General features: G+C 50.3%; 1 protein-coding gene across 1 annotated transcript in view; it reads right to left on the bottom strand.

Annotated features, from left to right (window-relative positions):
• Positions 1-20,555, bottom strand: part of LOC119089876 (MFS-type transporter SLC18B1) — a 32,589-nt gene extending 12,034 nt beyond the window's left edge. The window contains exons 1-6 of the mRNA XM_037212682.1: positions 20,375-20,555; positions 8,690-8,829; positions 6,361-6,456; positions 4,572-4,645; positions 3,743-3,890; positions 2,428-2,578 (exon numbers count right to left, since the gene is read on the bottom strand). Coding sequence (XP_037068577.1) covers positions 2,428-2,578; positions 3,743-3,890; positions 4,572-4,645; positions 6,361-6,456; positions 8,690-8,829; positions 20,375-20,525 — 760 coding nt within the window. The 5' untranslated portion in view covers positions 20,526-20,555. The remainder of the gene's footprint in view (positions 1-2,427; positions 2,579-3,742; positions 3,891-4,571; positions 4,646-6,360; positions 6,457-8,689; positions 8,830-20,374) is intronic.
• Between the last annotated feature and the right edge of the window lie 793 nt (positions 20,556-21,348).

Below are 21,348 nucleotides of genomic sequence, written 5' to 3'. Positions count from 1 at the left end.
CATTATGGTCATGCTGAAGCAGAAGACTGAGGACGGGTGCGACCAGTTCCGTGTCAAGCTCTATATGACCGCCGACGAGGAGGGCTGGGGACACAGCGGGTCGTGCAAACGGAGGCGCTGAGCACGATCGTGGGCAACGCCTTCCCGATGGCGCACGTAGTGCGCACGCAGCGCCCCTGCTTCGCCGGCCTGGCGGCGCCAGTGACGACTTTGCCCGGTAGCTGGAGAGCCAGTAACCACGATAACACCAGGAGCTGGCGCTTGGTGCCGGTAGCCGGAGCACTGTAATCCGAGCCGCCGCCAGCTGTTGCGGGGGGGAGGAGAGTGTGACGACCTGGTCGGAATCTGGGCACTCGAGCGCTCCACAGCCAGGACGACAGGCAGCAGAGCTTCGCTGCCCACTGCTGGCCGACCAGGTCAATTGGCCGAATCCAATGACCTGGCCGGATTCTGGCTCAGAGTCTACTCAGTAGTGGAATCGGAGCTCCACCGATGGCGATGCACAATCTCTGGCAACCGCCGGCAGCTCTCGGTCCACCTGCAGCCAGAGCGCCGCCTCCACGTCACAATGGAGCACACGAGCAGGGTGGCGAGGCAGCTGTACCGCCCGGCCACCAGCAACGTCAGTCCAGGAGGGCGTGAAGCTGCGCACTGCCACCTGGTGTCGGGAGGGCGTATCGCGGGAGAGGGCGCTGTAGGTTCCTCGCAGGAGTCGGTTGGGACGTTCATGGCACGCGATCAGACAACAAGCACGGTTGCTACGCACTCTTGCTGAGGGCGCCCCGCGATGTCCAGATGTCGGGCACCATCCACTTCCTAACCTTAAAAATACCAGATCATATACCAGATATACCGCATACTAGATCAAGGACGTTGCAGAGGAGCTCACCCCTCGCTGACGGCCCTGATCAGACAGCGTTCAGTGATGCCCGAAGTGCTGTCCCGCTCGCGTCGTCAGCCACACCAGTCATCACTTTACGCGTCCCGACTTACGCATGACTTCTTAGGCCAGCTCCCAACGGGCACAACGGGCACAACAAGCCCAGCGAACTGTTGCGCGCCGCCGCGCTGCCACCAGTGTGTGAGCCGGCCGCGACGCGGCGCTGGTGTCGCTACGCCAGGAATAGGTGGCGTCAAGGGGCCGCCGTCTGAACAGTGATGGGCTGGCGAACCGGACTGTCCTTCGGTGACCTCAGGTCAATTGAGCCGACTTAACTGGTCTCGGTGCCCGCTGTTGTGATACATCATCGGTTGCGAGATGCTGTAAGCGCGTAATCAGCATGTATTCTGTTACGGGACGGTCGTTAGCACAACTTCTGCTTCACCATAACATGGGGCGAGACGATGCAGATTAACCCACCTGACATGACGGATCGCAGGTCAAATCTGTCGATTTTCCCCTATCTCTATCTGATAGAGCTCTCCTAGAGATTATTTAATGGAATGTTCCACATTTGAAGATACTGAAGCAGGCATCAGACATGATGAAACACGCTCCCTTACAATTATTGGCATACTTGTGGAAAAGACTGCCTTAGATGACGACTTCTCTGTTAAGTAATTACGCTGCTCAATACTTCATTGTTTGATCTCTTCATCGTATTACTTACAACACCGATTGAGAGCTAATTGACGACCATTATACCCGGAAATCGTGCTCACGAACGCTAGGTATGAAAGACCCCACAATTACATTTTTATCAGCTTTGACCACCGCATGCCCATAAGAATGGAAGGTTTTGAATGACGTTATTCTGGCGTCATGGATGCCTGGGTGACCTTGAAATCGTCTGCACGAAGTAGTCTGCACATCTTCGCGGGTGTGTAGCTCAGACGCTAGATGAGTTTAGGTCTTAAGAAGGGCGGGGCTGTGAGCTGCACTCAATGATCTTCAGGATCACTATTTCAGCTCAAAACCCCATGAAAATGTGAAACGTCCCCTTCAAAATTCCTTTGCCGCATTGCCGTACAATGCTCAGAACCCGAGATAACAGGAAAGGTGACGAGATAACGAGATAACTAAAAAGTGTTAATTTGACACCATGGCCTGATATTATCTCTCAAAGGTGGCATTTCACACTCGTTCAATTACACCATCTGATGCAGTTAGACCAGTGCTTTCTGCCAATGCCGCTCTCTTTCGCGTGGCTCAAGCTTGCTTAGGTTTCGAGGGCGGAGGTAGTCTCCGGAGACAATATCGTACGGCAGAGTTCAAGCAGATGCCATAGGGTCAAAACGATGGTTAAATTGAGGGCTAGAAACAGCCGGTAACTTTGACTGACCGACACTGACTGATTGACACTGTCTGGCTGATTATGACTGACTGACTGACTGACCTTCTTTGTGTGCCGACGCACCGAGGGACCGAGAGGAGAGCGCGGAGAAAGGCGCAAGAGTCGCCGCGTGCTTACACGCTGGAGAACTGACCGGGGAGCACGCAGAGCAGCGGCACCAGCGTCACCATGTGCAGCACGCCGAAGACGACGAACGGCGCGCAGTAGCCGCCGAGCTCGTAGAAGACGCCGCCCAGCGCCGGACCGAACATCTGGGCCACGCTCATCACGGTCCGGTTCATCGCCTGCGGCACGGCGCCGGTCACCGCGTGACCATGCGCTCTAGCGAGTGTGAGGCGGGGGACAGCGCCGGTCACCGCGTGGCCATGCGCTCCAGCGAGTGTGAGGCGGGGGACAGCGCCGGTCACCGTGTGACCATGCGTTCTAGCGAGTGTGAGGCGGGGGACAGCGCCGGTCACCGGGTGACCATGCGTTCTAGCGAGTGTGAGGCGGGGGACAGCGCCGGTCACCGCGTGGCCATGCGCTCTAGCGAGTGTGGGGTGGGGGACAGCGCCGGTCACCGCGTGACCATGCGTTCTAGCGAGTGTGAGGTGAGGGACAGCGCCGGTCGGCGGGTGACCATCCGTTGTAGCGAGTGTGAGGCGGGGGACAGCGCCGGTCACCGCGTGACCATGCGCTCTAGCGAGTGTGAGGCGGGGGACAGCGCCGGTCACCGCGTGGCCATGCGTTCTAGCGAGTGTGAGGCGGGGGACAGTGCCGGTCACCAGGTGAGCACCCGTTGTAGCGAGTGTGAGGCGGGAGACAGCGCCGGTCACCGCGTGACCATGCGTCCTAGCGAGTGTGAGGCGGGGAACAGCGCCGGTCACCGCGTGACCATGCGTTCTAGCGAGTGTGAGGTGGGGGACAGCGCCGGTCGGCGGGTGACCATCCGTTGTAGCGAGTGTGAGGCGGCAGCTGTTACCTACTCCTCGTGGCGCGGCCCGGTGCCTGCATGGGAGCGAAGCAGACACTCAAACGGATTCGCTTCTGTGTAGTAAGTTGGTGATTGATGATCGCTTCTGTGCAGTAAGTTGATATTGATGACAGTAACTGATGCCGTTGATGGAATCGTCGAGTGAATGTTGCTCAGGAGCATGTTCCGTCAACACAGCGATTTTCGCTGCCCATGCTGTTCTGAAGAGACTATGGGCGATAAATAGGAAACAGGTGACGTCCTGACGCGTTTTAAGAAAACGTTCTAAAGGGGAGCTTTGCAGGATTTTTTGAAAACCGCACATACATTCACCACTCATCGAAATACAGCGACAAATCTATTTGCCACAACTAGCGCTTATTTTATGTGGCCATTTTGAGAGCAAACTATTAAACAAACTAGACACCAAGCAAGCTCGACATTGGTTTTATGGTCGCGTCGACTACGGCCGCCACTTTGCGCCAAGCAAACTCACGAAGATGATGCCGGTGCTGGTGGGGAACTGCAGGTTGGTGTAGGTAAAGGTGGTGATGATGATGCCGGCGTTGCCGATGGACTGGACGGCGCGGATCGCCACGGCCGTGTACACGAACGGCATGCCGGCTGGGAACATGTCCAACATTCTGCCGGCGCAAACACGTCCAACGATTCGCTGCGGGCTGTTCAGCAGGGAAGTAAGCCGATTGCTGAACCACGGCGTCGGGTGTCAAGACGTTCAGTGGAGGAAACACTGACACAATGACCGACGTCAGCCGATAGTCCTCACCGACCTGACCTGGCCTGACTTACCTCGCACGCACAGCCGTTCCTTGGCCTACAGCTCCGTACTCGGAGAGGCTAATTGAAGGGGCCTGCGTCATCGAAAGGATGATGATGGCAAGGACCAGAGAAGAGGATTCATAGTTACAATCCTCAGTTGCCGTTGTTTTGCCTTCCACGGCAACACCGGTTTGAATCCCTTGGCAAGGTCATATGCCAATACCAGTTTGATTCCTATGACCAGCAATCAGCTTACTTTGACCGGTGAACACATGCAGAGTGATCAGCGACCAGTGAACGGTGACCAGTGAGAGCGCTTTAGTGACCAGCGAGTGTAGCACAGTGGGCAGTAGGCACCGCGCCCAGTGACGGGTGGACAGCAGGCAGTGACCAGAGACCAGTGTACAGCGACCAGTGACAGCGTCCCAGCGACCAGTGACCAGTGGACGGTGACCAGTGACAGCGCTACAGCGACCAGTGAGCACCGGGCAGTGGGCAGCGCCAGTGGGCAGCAGGCAGTGACCAGCGCGCGACAGTGGACCTACCCGCACAGCACGCCGCTCACGCCGCTGGCCAGGACGCCGCTGACCAGCGTGAAGGAGAGGCCGATCGTTTCAATCTGCAACACAGGTACGGCATACCGCGATGGCGAGCTCTGAGCGGCAGACGCTACACTGCAGGTACTGCCACAGACACCAGGTCACACTGGGGTCACTGAACAGACACCAGAGGTGCTAGACTGCTTGGGAGAGCGTTATCGCAGTTACGCACTCGAGTGATTTAAGATTGCGAACGGGCTGTGGGTAGCGGTAAACACATCGTTTATGTGAGGATGAAGGACGGAAGATTAAGGGCCGTGAGTGACTCACATTTCACTGCTGAGACACGTTAAGTGTGAACCGGGAAGGGCTCGTACAGAGTTGCCGACGATGTTATCAATAATGGTTCAGCCACAATAGATGAGTTGAGACGTTAATGCAAAGCCTACAAGATGAAGTGCTCAGCAAATGTGTGTTCTACACAATCAAAGGCGAGCACATTTTTTTTTGTAAACAAACAAACGAACGTCGTTCTTTCAGTGGTTCACATACTCTTGAGCATGAAACGTCACCTTACTTTTTAAACATACACACACATATATATATATATATATATATATATATATATATATATATATACTTTGAGGCACACGCATTTCATGGATACCTTTTCTTGTACCGTCGAAACGCGCGATAAAATAACGGTTTTGTGGAAGAACAGAAGGGTGGTACGGATGGAATGAAAACAATCTTGGTGAGGAGAATGCGGAGGATGCGGAGAAATGGCAAAGAGGTAGGCTTCGTAAGGCGTGATGTCCAGTAATCGTCCAGTTTATCTCGACAGGGAAGAGTTGGTGATACTCCAGATGCTGCTGTATGTTGTGGTTATATTTTTGTCTTCGGTTGACTTTAGCAACCTGTAAGACAACGTAGCCTGTATTCGCCCGGACTCGTCCAAAAACCGACTGGCACCTGCGAGTGTCGGGTCCTGCCGGCGCCTCAGCGGCCGACCCTTGACCCCCGGCGAATCGGGAGACCCGCAGTCACGTGACGCCCCCCCCCCCCGGCACCCAGTCACATGCAGAGCTCGGAAAACAGCGAGGACGAGGGCGCACACCCCACACAATCACACCACATAACCTGACGTTTTGCACCGGTAATAGCTGTCGTGATTACGCTTCATCCTGTTCACGACTGAAGTGGCGTTTTTCGACATGTGGGCATTAATGGTGTTATTTCACGTTAATGCGTTTTACCTGAACGGACATGAAAGGTCAGTAACATCAGAGAGACAGTCAATGCCCACGGGTGACTGTGGCCTTGACAATCATCGCCGATATAAAATGAGCGTACAAATATTTTAATGAAACGGAGCGCAATAAATCACCATCATCGTTATATAACGAATGATAACCACTGTCTATCTTTATGATTAAATCAGCCGTGCATGTCGCCTCAGCCCCTGAAAATTTCCTTGCAAGCATGCCTTTTCAGGTTTTGCCTTTACAGCCCTCCATGTTGACCCGCATCCCAACCCAAGCCTGACATCACCACGTCATGGCTGCTCATTTGCATTTTAGCAACTCAACAATCACTTAAACTTGAGTGGACCCATCATCTACACCACAATGTCAACGTCAAGTTAGCATGTCGAATGCACCAAAGCAGGAGACCACAAACTAACAAATACCACACATGGCCTGAACCCAAAGGTTTGGGCGCCGTCTCGGTCGATGCGCGATGTGCGCTGCCCGGTGCGCGATGCGCGATGAGCGATGCCTCGGTCCCGTCTCACGTGTTTGCCGAGGAACGGGGTGACGACGAACGAGACGAAGCAGTTGGTGCCGATTATGGCGCCGTACACTGAGGCGCTGAAGCCCTTGCTCTCGGCCTGCGAACGCGCGACGGCTGCAGTCAGGCGGGGAGCCGGCCGCGGTCAGGCGGGCGCCGACCACAGTCAGGCGGGCGCCGACCACAGTCAGGCGGGGAGCCGGCCGCGGTCAGGCGGGGCGGAGGCCACAGTCAGGCGGGCGCCGACCACAGTCAGGCGGGGCGGAGGTCACAGCTAGGCGGGGCGCCGACCGCAGTCAGGCGGGCGCCGACCACAGTCAGGCGGGGCGCCGACTGCAGTCAGGCGGGCGCCGGCCGCGGTCAGGCGGGGCACGACCGCAGTCAGGCGGGGCGGAGGTCACAGCTAGGCGGGGCGCCGGCCGCGGTCAGGCGGGGCGCCGGCCGCGGTCAGGCGCTCACACAAACAGGGTGCAGCGTCACATGGATACTCGCAATGCCATCGGGGATCCAGTTATCCGCGATGGCTGCGGTGGTTCTTCGCAAGTTAGTCTGGGGAGGCTTTGCGGCTGAAAATAACCTTCCGCCAACATTTTGTTGCAATAACCACGTTTGACCGTGATGAGATCATCACAATATCCACGTTGAACTACACGGTTTTGAAAATTTCGGACGTTATCAGGCGATCCGAATGTACAAAACAATAAAGTAGTAATCATTTAATAGAAGAAATACCCTTTTAGACAAGGCGTATACCTAAGGCCGCATTCAGTGCATTTACAATCTTGTGGGACTCCGGGAAGTTTCCTTAGAACATGCGAAGCCAAAAACATTCTGCACAATTATTTCAAAGATGGAGCCTTCCAAGTTTACCTACCAGGGTCGGGTTGGGTTCGAATCGCTTCACGTGCTCGCTTCTTATCCCTGACTGAGATGACCCGCAGCCGGGGCAGAAGCCGCGCAAAAGGCCAGGTGGGGCGGCAAAGGGGACAGTCGTGACCGGTTCAGCATAACTACGCGTAAACTTTCGGCACGAAAGTCTGCTGTTGGCCTGAAACTTTACAATGGGATTATCGCGTCAGGTCTTACACAACCAGCGTACTTAGCGAGGGGTCCAAATCTGATCCCAGAAACATATCGATTGAAGTTTTCCACTAGATGCTCTGAAAACCAAAAAATTAACTGTGCTGCGGTTGGTTTTTGTATATTTCTACCGTCTGTGCGAACACTGTGGGTTTTTGTTTGGGAGAATTCAAAACCTATTGAAGGCTTCGAACGGGGAAGGGGTGGGGGCGTCGTGGCAGGAAGGTTAGCGCCCCCAGCGAGACGGGGGGGGGGGGCATCGTCTCATCATGGTCCTTTTGTGGTTCTATCGGTGGTGGGGCAGGTCTGAGCCCCGGTTGCCGCCCGGTCTCTGTGCGCTAATATGGCACAGACAGTGTTTGGCGCTTTATAAAACAGTGTGTCGCGCTCTCCTTCTTTAAGGGGTCCTCGAGCGCGGCTTAACGGGGATACTCCTCACAAAATATTTGTCAAACTATTTCCTCTGGAATAAGCAAAACATGATATTCAAGAAGCTCGCTTACGCCTGAACAAACGCTGTACACTGGAGGACCTACATCTTCTGTATTTTGACCTCGTCGTTAAGCTGCGGCGAAAGAGCGCCATATCTGGCAGCACCGCCAGTGCCACTAGCCTTCCTCGGAAGCCACCTAAAAACAAACCTGCGCCAAATTCTTGTCGGGTGAATGATGACCTTCTTCAATAACCAAATCGGCAAACAAAAACGGTGGGATGTGGACTTAGGTCAAATCACAAATTGCTATCTATTTACGAAAGCAGGTTTTCGGCTGCATCCGACCATAAAGTCTAGCATTTGATGAAATAATTTCAAACACGAGGCTCACTGACGATTTTTATGCACCTGCTCTCCCATTTATTACCTATCAACTCTTAAAGCTAAAGGCAGCGGCAAAATGCTTGACTGTTTATCGAAAGAACACACATGTTGTTGACAAAGAAATCACTTGCAGTGTCGTGGTGCAGCGCAAGCAAAATTAGTTGACTGCTCCTTACAGCACATAACTGACACGTCAACACACGACACAGTATGATAACTTTCCAGACAAGAAAGGCCGAACTACTGAAATCAACAGATGGAAACACTGTCTCCAGCAGCTGGCGGGTCAGTGAAAGGAAGCAGCAAAATAATAGACTGATTATGACAGCGCTTGATCCCACGTCAGCAGATTACGTTCAGAGGTGAAATACACATGACAACCTCCTGCAGCCACGCACATCGATCTCAAGTTAAACTTACCAGGAAGGAAACGTACCACTTTGGGGAAGAACGGAGGGAAAATGCACAGCGACAGAGACGATGTCATCGTGATCGAGGCCAGAGCGCCGAGGAAGACCAGCTGACGCCAGGTGAACTTAGGCTTCCGTCTCTTCGTGACATACTCCTGGTCGCTTTCTGTGTGAACGGAATGAGATTGGTGTGAGATCAGTCCAGCTAATCGAGCGGCGTGAAGGTGGACAGGCACACCTCCCAGGCCACCTCGACCACCACTGGTGTTTGTGGCAAGGTCAACAGACGGCTGACTGAAAGATAGCCGAGATAGAGAACCAGAACCCGTGACGTTGGCGTGGTGAGCCTCTTCTAGCCTATAAATATTTATTGAGTACGAGATAGAACAGCATAGAACCAAGAGAGCGAAAGCCCTGAGCCATGATATGTAAATCAGAAGTAGTTAGCATGAAGCTTTACTCGACGTGGGACGAGCGAAATGACGACAGAGCTTATGCCACCATACTGGTAATACCAAACCTGAATGAGCCAGACTCCGTTAGAATCCGTACAAATAGACGTGACATACATATGCCTTATTTACAGATATGCCATGACAGTCATTTAGGACAATGTCAGATCGAGAGCTCACTAAGCAAGTGCTTTGGTGCTTATTTACAAGCAGTATTGCTGGAATATTTCTGGACGATACTCCTGGACATCCAGGCCAAGAGCAGTACATTTACACTAATTGAAACGTACGACTTTTGTGGTCAAGGCATTCACAAAATTTTTTTGGATGTTGACTACGAATGATTCCGTTGCATGGTCGCATCTTTCGTTGCTCCGTCTCACAAGATTTATGCCGAGACGGCTTCTGCCAGAAATCGCTAGATTTTACAGGTGGTATGCCTTGCTTAGTGGCCGACGGCTAATGACCTATCATGAACAGGGACAAAAGACGCTTGTTAACGAGCCTTTCCTCCGAGCCCATGATACCAAGCCCCACCGCCTCTTGACCACCCGATGCACAGTAGTTGGACAATCATTTTTTCCCAAAATCCGGTTGCCTTTGGTTTGGCCAAGAGTCGCCAAAAAAATGCAAAAGCTGCCGAAATCAGGTTCGTGGGTAACACCTTAGTGACCGATCGCCCCGAAGAAGGCGTCATACTTTATATGATAAACAATGGCGTGCCCTGTCCTCAATGTGCTGAAGTTCTGTTAGCTCAGAGGTCACCGAAAACCATAAATGTTACGAAATGTACAAGATTTCCCAACCAGTGGCATACAATGCCCTGCTCATCAACCCTTTTCCACTGACATAGCTTCATATCCCCCATCTAGACCACTGTGCCCTTTCGGCACGTCAAACGACTAGAATGCCAAAAACTATCAAGCATGTTGCTGGCGATCCCATGCTCCGAGCGTATGGCACGGAGCACTAAAAAGCCCTCCTTGTCCGATACATGATACTCAAAAACTGTTCGTTCCAGAGAAGGCAATGCGTGCCGAACAGCAGGGTTTGGTGGTGAAATTTGCGTACTGGCCAATGACACGAGATTGCCTGCAGCTTGGCTCAGCACTCGTTGGCATTTTCGTGATTTCTGACCGATCCTATGGCCACCAAAACCTAGACAGAGTATGTTACCGACAATGAAATAACGAATATTGATGCCCGGTGAAGTCTGTCCGACGGGCTTAAAGTGTGGAATTATCCACAGATAATTTTGGTAGCTTTCTGCAGTTTTGCAAACTTACACCAGATCCAAGTTCTGAATATCCTGGAGACGTCGCGCTATTGACTGGAGCACCGAAGAAAGTGTTTAGCGACGACCTGGCCCGCCAACTCGTAGCGCGGCCCCGTCTCCACTTTGGCACTGGTACTTCGTCTGTGCTGGTACTCTGGCCTCTTTGATAATTTTTCACTTGACCGAGTAAATGTTCGTCAGATAATTTGTCCTTCCCAGTGGCTCAGTTGGTTAAAGCGTCTGTCTTCTGATCCACCCACCCGTGGCGGGGTGTGTTCGAGTTGCTTTAAGGCGCTCGCTATCTGCCCTTGACAGGTATGGCCTGCGGCCGGTGGCAGCGGTCGCGCTGAAGGTCAGTTGACGTCAGAGGGCAGGACGGGCCGTGCCGGGCATCGCGGCACGTTAAGCTTTCGCCACCAAAGTCTACCGTTGACATGGAATTGCGCGATCGGGTGGTAGGGGTCAGGGCTTACACAACAAGCACTGCTTGGCGTGAGCTCTGATCCCTGAAATCCATCCATTCAAAGGGTTCGGATATTTTTTTGTTGAAAATACGAGCCTCCAGAAAAGGGTGCTAATTACACGCACGTGGCAAGTCACCATGTCCTGGAAATCGCTTTTTACTGCAGCGCATCGCATAGAGAGTCATTGTTTGCTGGCCCCGTAGGATTGGCATGTGGTACCATCCAGAAGTATGACTGGTCGATTGGTTCCTTCATGATAAGCACGCTTGTGGATCGGCTATTGTTGATCTTCTTAAGCGGTTTGTGCACGGTACGTTTACCTACACCGTTACACCATGTATTTAGCATCAATTGTATCTGCCTTTTCCCTATAACTGACATTTCTTCCTAACCTGGGTCTCATTTTATACTAATTCTGCTGCGATAACATGCAGTGTTGTTCGGTTATTGACGCTACCAGAGTTGTTAACATTACTTTTCTCTTTCTTCGAGATGTCCAGAAACAGGTATGAAGGCTGCAAAATGTGCTGGGGAGATATGCAGTGATAAATGTCGCAAGACACCTCCAAAATACGTTATCAAACGGGTTTTCCCCGGGTTTTACCCACTTTCTTTTCGAAGCTGGAACAGGGAGGGGGGTACAGGGACCAGGTTTAGGGAGGGCCGACTTAATCTCCTTTCAAATGTGATTAAGAAACAACATCCTTCCCTGGAACGCATCCTCACTTAACATAAGTTAGGAGTTTGATAAGAGTTCGAAGTATTGCAAGTAAGCGCTAGGGCAGCAATTTTGAATGGCTACTTTGGCAGCACTTCAGAGTCACACAATCCTTCCAAGATGCAATCAAACAATGCCGTATTGATGGGAACATTCACTAAACGGAAAATGTGTTGTCTGGAGCAGTTCCTCACTTAAAAATATATCAATCGTTATAACTGAGTTTATTTCATTATAGCTGATGCTTCTTCAACATCGTCAAATGTGAAACATTCCTTAGAAAGGAACTATCCCATATTTCTATGGGATCCTAACTCATTTTATCACTTACTTCGATATCAATCCCTGCAGTTCAGTTATGCCCTTTTTAGGACTTCAAATCCTCTTGTGTTTTGTTTTTCGCTAGACGCACGCGAACTTGTCGAACTTGTTCTTGGCCGCCTTTTTGGTTACCCAGATATGTACATCGTTACTGAACCACCTCCCACCGCAGTAGGCCATGTTGCGTTCAAAGCCAACACAATATCACATAAGGGATTCCCGTGTCTCGAGTGCGTCCGCATGCATTGCCGCATCAACACACGGCCCTTGGCTAACACAGTGGTAATGCGTTGGTTGCATGCCTCCGTCATGAATCGCTTTTGTGATGCATAGCACAGGTTTTTAGACGGTTCCACTAGTTATGAAGAGCATAAGGCTGAACATCGAATAACGTAAGAATAGTACCGCAGACGAGAAGGCAAATTCAACGAAGAAGATATGTTGTCGCAGCAAAACATGCAAGATAACCACGAGAAAGACCAAAACACAGGGACATACCGCTAACATAAACTTAAGCGAACAGACACCAACGAAGTATTGACTCTGACCTCGGCCGGGTCGGACGCTCAGCGCCCCGCTCCGCGTTGCTCCGGGCGGTCCAGGTTCGATGCGGCGAGGCTAGCGGAGTTCGTGGTGCACGGATCGGGACGTTTAGCGTGAGGTTGCTGTGACAATGCACCGGATCTACGAGAACGTCAGCCTCGGAATCTGCATTCAGCGACACGGAGGAAGGACCTGTGCACCAGTCACCAGACATTGAGCGGAAGCGGCAGCGCTCCGTCGGTGAAGTGACTAAATCGCCCGAGTCCGAGAGAAAGCGAATAACATCATCGCAACAGTCATATGTATGTGAAAAGAACTGGTACATTTTTTACGAATTCAAGGCAATGATGGATTTATCCATCGGCAGCGCTTTGGGCCTTTGGGGTAAAATGGAGACAACGCTGTCGTCATACGAGACCAAATTTGAAAAACTGGAGAGCGCAGTCTTTGAACGGGACCAGCATATCAAAAGCTTGGAGAAAGACCTGAATGAGTGCAAAAAACAGCCAGGTGCGTACGCCAATCAAGCTGAAGAGCTTGAATGCCAGTCGTTCTGTCAACCTTATCGTGACGGGTGAACGTTTCGGTAAGCAGCGTCAGGGAGAGGATATTCAGAATATGGCAATTTCAACGTTACGAAAATGTTTCCCGGCCAAGACTATGAATGAGGACGATTTCTCTGTCATGCATGGCTTGCCGAGAAATAATACCGTGATCTGCGCCTTAAACAACGGAAAACTGCACAGTGAATTATTCGACCAGCCAACAAAAATGAAAAACTAATCCGACCCCAAGAAAAGGGTGTAGCCTCAACGAGTCTCACGAAAAACAAGCAGGCCATCTACAATCAATTTCCTCAGCTCAAGCTGGGGAAGTTGAATGTAGAACGGCATTCTGCTGTTCAAGAGGTTCCAGGATTCCTCGCCCGTAAGGGTCCACTCTACGAACAGCTGAACAGCATTACGCGTGGTACGCCTCAGGCGCAGTCTGCGGCCGGGCGCCTGGCTCTGCAGGCGCGCTCCCAGGATAATTGCGGTCTGGCGCCGGCCAGCCCAGCGGCCACCGCTGCTACGCCGGCTGGCCCGCCTGGTGCCTGCAGCTGCGCTGCGGTCTGGAGCCTCGTCACCCGGGTCCGCGTGTGTTGCTGTGGCCGCTGCTGCTGTGCTGGCGGCAGGCTCTTCGTTGGGCGGGTGTATGTCTGCGGAGCTGGTGGCCGGTGGATCGTCGGCAGTTGGCTCGCCGTCTGCCCTGACGCTGGTGGCTACCACGTCCGCCGGAGATGCGCCCACCACACTTAGGCGGGCGGTCGTCGCAAGAGTGGGGCGTCTGTCATGCAGCGACAGCTACTTGATCTTCGCGGGCTGGAGCGGAGCCTGCTGGTTCGTAAGAGTGTTTAATTATTTCCAATGTGTAAACGCTGTGTTCTGTACATACGCTTAGGTTTGCCCGCACTGCCTCTTCATTTTTCTACTTTATTTCATCCGTTCTAAATGTCGTTTAACATGTAATTCGTCTTTCCTTATGTATTGTTTTTTATTACTGTCAGTACGCAATCTTGAGCTATATATCCCAATTTAGCAAGCATGCTACCGTGCTAAAGGCATAGAGTGTTTCGATGCATGGCGGTCCAAAATTATCCAACGGTCGTTGTGTACTGCTTGCGCCGGCTGCCGGCGCCGGTTTCAGTTTGCGGAAGCTCCAGTGACCTAGCTACCGTGCCATGTGTCGTTGTGGCGGCAGCTGGCGCAGCTGTTCCGTTGAGTCTTTTCCCTCGGACGTTCATGGATCGTGGCCTGCACTGGCCGTAGCAGGTCGCTGCCATTCTGCCAAATATCAGTACACTTTCATTGAGCACAGTTGCTGATGCATTGCTCCTAGGAATTTCGTCCTTATTTCTCGAAACGTTTTTGTGTCTTTCATTGCAGCTCTCCTGAATGTGGTGTTGTCCTCGTTATTTTTGTTTAGCACACTGCGTTGTAATAAATTGTTCAGTAATGATATTTATAAAGAGCGCTAAAGTGTATGCTTTCTGGCGGCCATGAAGTCTAAGGCCACAATTGACGTGACGCTAAGGTCACCTTTATCTAATCTTTTAATCTACCTAATCTTTTAGTCTTTATATAGCGTGTTCATGGTCAAAAGTCACGTGTCGCCGCCGACGGCCATTGTAGGAACGCTGGTCAAGCGTGTTTTCGTCCGTGACATCGTGATACACCCAACTACGCCAACACACGATCACACGTGCGCACACAAACACGCACATATATTTCATTTAACACAAACATGCACAAACACGCATATATACCATACTGCTACAGTGGAATCTCATACAGCCAAGAAAACGAGTGCAGCTTTACAAATGTGCTGTCACATTGATGCTTATGCGGCTGAATTTGGGGAATCAAAATTACTAATTTGAACGTTATTTCCATGAACGTCAGAGGCTTAGGCAGGCTAATTTAAGCGTGGAGACGTAGTGCGATACCTGAGAAATATGAATTGTGATATCCTCTTCCCTCAAGGTACACTCTCCTTAAAAGATAAAATAACCTTTTTATGTTCTCTGGAAAGGCGTTTCATACCATGCGTTTTATACAAGCAACAGTGAAGGAACGCCTTCTTATTTATAGAAATCGTCAGCATGACGTTCGGTTCCAGTTCGCGTGTGACAGAGGCAATTATGTTAGCTTAGGATGCAAGCTTTGCGCCAATATTTACGTGCTTGGATGCAGATATGGCCCTCATCCGGATGAACCACAATTCTATGCCTGTTTAGAAGACATTCTGAGCAAATTCCCGCGACCAAATTATTATTGGCGGAGAATTCAACTTTATTATGGATTCAGAAAAAGACAGCTTTAATTACGTCCGCGAAAACAGCGTTAGCGCCAGTCGGAAGTTTATTTCAGTTTGCGATAAACACAACATTGTAAATCTGTGGAGGCATCATAAAGCCAACGAACGGTAATTCACATGGACTAAATCAGCTCCCAACAAGGCAGCCAGATTAGATGTTTTTCGTTAGTTACCATTTGTCAGGTCCATGCCATAATGTTCATTATTATTTCCTCGCTATCGAACAGACCGTAGCACCACATAAATGAGTCTGCAGGCCGGCGAGTCGCAGCGAGGTCGCGGGTCATGAAAATTTAATGACTCGCTCCTTAATGATGATGAATACATAAACGTGGCAGGCCACTGCATCGAACAAACAGAAGAACATTATGCTCTATCCGTTTACTCCACAAATTCCTTGTCCGGACATTCGTAATTGTAAAGATGTCCAATTTTTCATCAATGATTTATTCTAACAGAACACATCTGATGATGATCTGTGGAGAAACTGTAAGGTTTTCTAAACGAAAAGCAAAATAAATGAATGAAAGGGAATAAGACTCATTATCCGCATGGCCAATGCCCACGCAAAATATTACCGCATAAAATCGGAAGCAAATGCATTCCACTTACGTGAATGTGAAAAATAGCTTGAAAACGCTGGAGCCTAAAATCGATGGGCTCATCGCAAGATCTAGAACCGTGTGACATGAAGATGGTGAAAAACATTCCAAATATTTTCTAAGTTTGGAAAAGAAAGTGTCATGAGACAATTGGTGTCTGTTCTTGAGATTCGTGAACAAAAATGTCACGAAGCTGACCAATACTTAAACCTTTCTCTTAGGATCTTTAAAAGTACACCAAGGCGCATCGCACACCATAAGACTTCGATAGATTTCTTGATGAAAAAGCACATCATTAGATGCCGAAGAGAGCATGCTCCCTAGATCAGCCATCGTCCTCTGAGGAGTTTACAGAATCACTGCAAAAGATGAAAAAGAAAAATAACCTGGTTCGAATGGTTAAACATCATGTTTCTTCAAATACTTCTGGAACAAATTAGGACCATTCCTCCGTGGAGGCTTTAGTGCTCTTTTCCCTAGGCGCATAGCACACCGAGGCCTCACGAAGAGGGCATCATAGCAGTGATCGAAAGCTGGTAAGCCACCTGATGACGTAAAACCGTGGAGCCCAATCACGTTGCTAAATGTCGACTTCAAAATTATGTCCGCCGCAATTGCAGCCAGGCCGCAGCTGCGTCATAGGTACGCTCGTTTATCCATGTCAAACGGGACGATATTATCCATGTCAAACGGCAAACATCAAGGGACGATATATTGGAGAAACACGCGCTTGATATCTGATGTAATTAGCAGATGGTCATTAAAAGAGTAGTCTGGGTTGATCATGTCAGCTGATTTCGAAGTGGTGTTGGATTCATTATCATGGGATTGTGTTTCTACGGTGCCCAAAAAATGCGGCTTTGCAGCATATTTCAGAACTTTGATTAATCTATTGCATTTGAATTCTGAAAACTTTTCAAGAATAACTCTCACGGGATGCCTGGGCGATAAAATCTACCTAAATGCGACATACGACAGGGAGACCCAGCCTCGGACCGTCTTTTCAGCCTTGCAGTCATGTGCTTGTCAGCCAAATATTGCAATTTAATCTACTAAGCGGCATTCAGGTAGCAGAGAACACTGAAGCATGAATATCGCAGTATGCAAACGACACGGTATTCTCTTGATATATGATCTGCTTGGCTTGACGGCGCGTTAAACACGTTAAAAACACTTGTCGTTTTCTAGTTTGATGCCAACCGTACAAAACATGTCATGCTTTACAATTAACGCGCCATTACAAGGGGACATTGAGAACAGCCTCGGTGTTACGTATGTGCACCAGATGGAGGTCTAGGGGATAACGTTTTCAGGCAGTATCACTAACATAACGCAAACTAACATCGGGCCAAAGCTGCTGCATATAGAAAAAGAGCTTACCCAGTGGCGTAGGAGAAAGCTCACTGCTTTAGGAGAGCTTACGGTGGTAAAGACCCTACGTATTTCTAAGTTCATTTGTTCACCGCGTTATCAAACCGATCCCAGTTCATCTGCTCACCGCGTTACCAAGCCCACCCCTTAAAACTTTGAAGCACATTCAACGTCTTTTCTATTCCTTTTTGTGGGGATGCAAGCAAAACCCCATAAAACGTGCCGAAGTAATTCCAAATTTCGAACACGGTGGATTGCGCATGGGTGGCATATAGGCGTTTAAATGCAGTTTGAGACTTACATGGCTGTAGAAACTACTTACTGTGAATGCAGTCTCGGCACACATAGCAGCAAATGAATTACCGTTCTGTTAGAACATATTGTGTGTCGGAGGTAAAAAGATGCAAAAGACTTCCACCGAATTAAAATGTTTCAACCGTGACTACTTTCCACGTATGACACAAATTTTCTTTGAAACTATTTGGTTCTCTAACCACACAAATGTAATCATACGGTTATCAGCGACTGGGACCGAAAAGGTCCCCGATTGACCTAGGAGACGAGAACAAGTAAAAGCTTCATACAAAGCGAACCTTAGATGGCTTGATGTGAAGTCTTCCCCAGTGTGTCAAAAAAATCGTCTACTGTGATTGCAAAACCCGTCTTGCCATTCAGAAGAAATCTTGTGATGAACCATCCAGCATTTTCACGATTAACGTATGATACATACATACGGTCTGAACGTAGTAGCATACGTCGAGAAAACGAACGCCAGGATGAGAAATGGGACGCAGGATGTTTCGTAGGGAACATAGGATGTTTCGAGGAGAACAGCATGACAAAAGTCATAAATGCCACACATTCAACACTACCAGAATTTTTTACTTTACTCTTACCAGTTGCATCCCTACAACCAACAGATATCTGAAAGTAATTAAGGCGAAGGACGATGATAAACGCACTTTCTGTAAAGATGAGGCTGAAACACTTACCAGTATGTACTGAAAGTGCCCTAGAGTCTACGGTCACACGGAATATCAAGACTGAGATCCTAATACGGTTTCAAAACGATTTTACTGATAGACGCAATAAGCACAATGAAGAGGCGAAAATCACAATGAACAAAAGGTACCGATTATTCAATCAGCATGGAACAGCAGGCATAAAGCAATGACACCACAAGATCTATACTCGGTTCAGTCAGGCTTGGGTTGAAAGCCCCATACTTTTTATGGACGTTCACAAACGGCGTAAAAATGATATACAGCATTATGACCATGAAGCGCCCACCTTTTTCCGGAAAAGCCAGACTATAAACGACTACACAATGCTTACTTTCATCTGCATTACCCCCGCCAGGCAAGTGTGCGAATAATGGTGCCTACGGAAAACGCTCGCGTCCTCGTGAGCATTCCAACAAACGTCTGGTATTTTCATCCAGCGTAATGGCGCGCACAATGTTCAGGTTCGTAGTGGTTTTATGAATTCATGCTGGAGACATCGGTATTTATGAGGCACTCAGCCTTTCTCTCTAAAATGCCGGACCGCGCCAAACGCCCACAAAATATGCATCTTGAACATCACGAACCCAGCCTGGAGGCACAGTAAGTGGGCGGGCAGAAGACTTAAGGCTATAACTACAGACAGAGCGTATATTTGATTACTGGACTGTGCCGGAGTTTACCCCAAAATGCCGTCATTCGTCTGCTGTGCATGATAGCAAATTGTTTTGTCATTTACAACATTACGTAATGTTATCCAGTGAGCATTGAGGGGGATTGCTAACTGACTGGGACGAAGCGACATACGCGCCTAGGCCAAGCATAACAAAAGCGAAACAGAGACATTCTGAAAGACAGGGGTGAAACAATGAATGTAACAAGGCCACCCACCCTGAAAGTAGGGGAACTTGGCCTCTTGCCCTCTCCCACCCCCTCCCGTTCCCACACCCATGCCTTCGTCCATTTCATTCAAAATTTTTCATGCGTTGGTAAACATTTTCAGTATCAATATTGTTGACCAAGTTATCTTAGGTAACTTAGTAATGCTTAGGTAACTTAGGTAGTTATCTAGGTAATAAGAGCTAGACTTAAGTGGTTTATACCAATCTCTGTTATGGTGTGACAGGCCATTTAGCGACGTGACTGCAACGAGTTACCATTTAACTTGTATTTATTATGCTTTGTTAATTAACCGATGATATATCATGTGACGCGTGCTGGCGATGTAGGCCAAAATGTGATATTTACCAGACACAACATGGAGGAGAGGCAATAAGTAATGCATCGTAAATGGCAGTCGTAAATTAATCATGGTTCTGGCCTTTTGCTGCTTCAGGACCGCAAACAAGTCGTGGTATTAGGTTTATCGTTGGCCGCCCTGAACTCATTCGGGAAGCTTACCATTTTAGCAGCATTGATCTCCGTGTATCCGGGAGCTAAAAATGGTAACAGAAAACCGCTGGCACGATATTCCCTTCCACGCCCGACCTTAATCACTGTCACATGTAATTCCGAGGACACTACGATCTGTAATTGCATTCCGAAACTGTGTAACCGGGTGGGCAGAAGACCTGCCAAGCAAAAGCCGTTCGTCCAAAGAAATGCAAACGCTGCTACGTGGAAAGCACGTCAAGGAACTCAAGGACATTCCTTAAACGAGTGGGCGACATTTTAAGTAATAACCTGACATTACAACACGACAACATGGGCGTCACATGACAGCAGGACGACGGCATCGTACACAAATTCCCAGAGACATGATGGGTTTTGCCCCACGTTGCCTCGATCAGTTTTTCACTTCCAGGAACATTGGCCTCAGCGACAAGAAATAAAGGGCACTTGGTTTTCATAATCATCTCAATAGTTCAGCACCCTCAGAGGCCTGGGGAGGGGGCAATCTGCCCCGCCTCCTGCGCAGACTAGGTTTAATGGGACTCGCCGGAACGGCGGTAATTGGCTGTGAAAATGGTAAAATCCAAATACCGAAAATTTCAGCACGCACGTTCACCAGCTCATGAATTACATCTGGAAAACCTCAGGAGTTTCCATAGCCCGACGATGCACGTCAGTGTGCATCACGGAGCAGCCATGCAAGCGGCGCACCCACCTGGCTTGTAGTACGGGTCTTCACTGGAACTGCCCGACTCGGTGTCGGCCTGCGAGCCGAGGTCATCGTCTGGGCAGGCGCCGTAGCCGGAGGGGCGCCGCCCGCCGGTGCCGTCTGGCACCAGCACCTCGGTCTCGCGCGCTCCCGGCATCGCAGCAGACCCCGCCGCCGCCACCACCTCACCCACTGCCCGCGCACTGAGCGGTTGACCTGGCCGGCCGTGCCCCAGGCCAGGGGTCACGTGACCTGGCCAGCCAATGGCCGCGTGCCCTGCACCGCAACGGAAAAATTCCGCTTGCCTCTAAACTGTGACCTGACCGTCGGGACAGAATGCCAGAGATCAAATTATAGCTCGCTTATTGGCGTAATATGCCGCTTGGGATGATGGCCTGTGACTTGCATTGCTCCAAGCCATTTTGGGTAACAGGCTGCAGATCCAACAGCCGGAACATGGTCAATACCAAGCGTAGCCGAACGGCTAACGAAAAAGGTCAGCCATGCTTTGCCTCCTCTGATGACAGCGTCCAAGCTGGTGCGGGACCAAAGCGGACCCCATGCGACCGTCCGGGACGGGAGTGGACCACAGTGCAGCGGTCCGGGACCGGAGTGGACCACAGTGCAGCGGTCCGGGACCGAAGTGGAGCACGGTGCAGCGGTCAGGGACCGAAGTGGACCCAACTGTAGCGGTCCGGGACCAAAGTGGACCCCAGTGTAGCGGTCCAGGACCGAAGTGGACCACAGTGCAGCAGTCTGCTTGCATGTTCTCGCACCATACGGTCTATACCTATAGGTCACACCACGGGGGTAGTTATACCCACACTAGCCCTCATATGTGAGCCCTCATATACGAGCGCTTGCGGATCGACCTGGGGGCTCCGCCCCCGTTTCGCCGGAATGGCAGCCGTTCAACACCTTGAGATGGAACGAAAAACTGTCAGCCTTTGAGCAGGAAAGGTGACGGATCATGTAGTGTC

This window comes from Pollicipes pollicipes, unplaced genomic scaffold, assembly GCF_011947565.3.
Source record: "Pollicipes pollicipes isolate AB1234 unplaced genomic scaffold, Ppol_2.1 Scaffold_3087;HRSCAF=3621_pilon_pilon_pilon, whole genome shotgun sequence".
Classification (NCBI taxonomy): Eukaryota; Metazoa; Arthropoda; class Thecostraca; order Pollicipedomorpha; family Pollicipedidae; genus Pollicipes; species Pollicipes pollicipes.
Note: the sequence above shows the minus strand (reverse complement) of the source record. Positions and strands in the feature narration are given on the sequence as shown.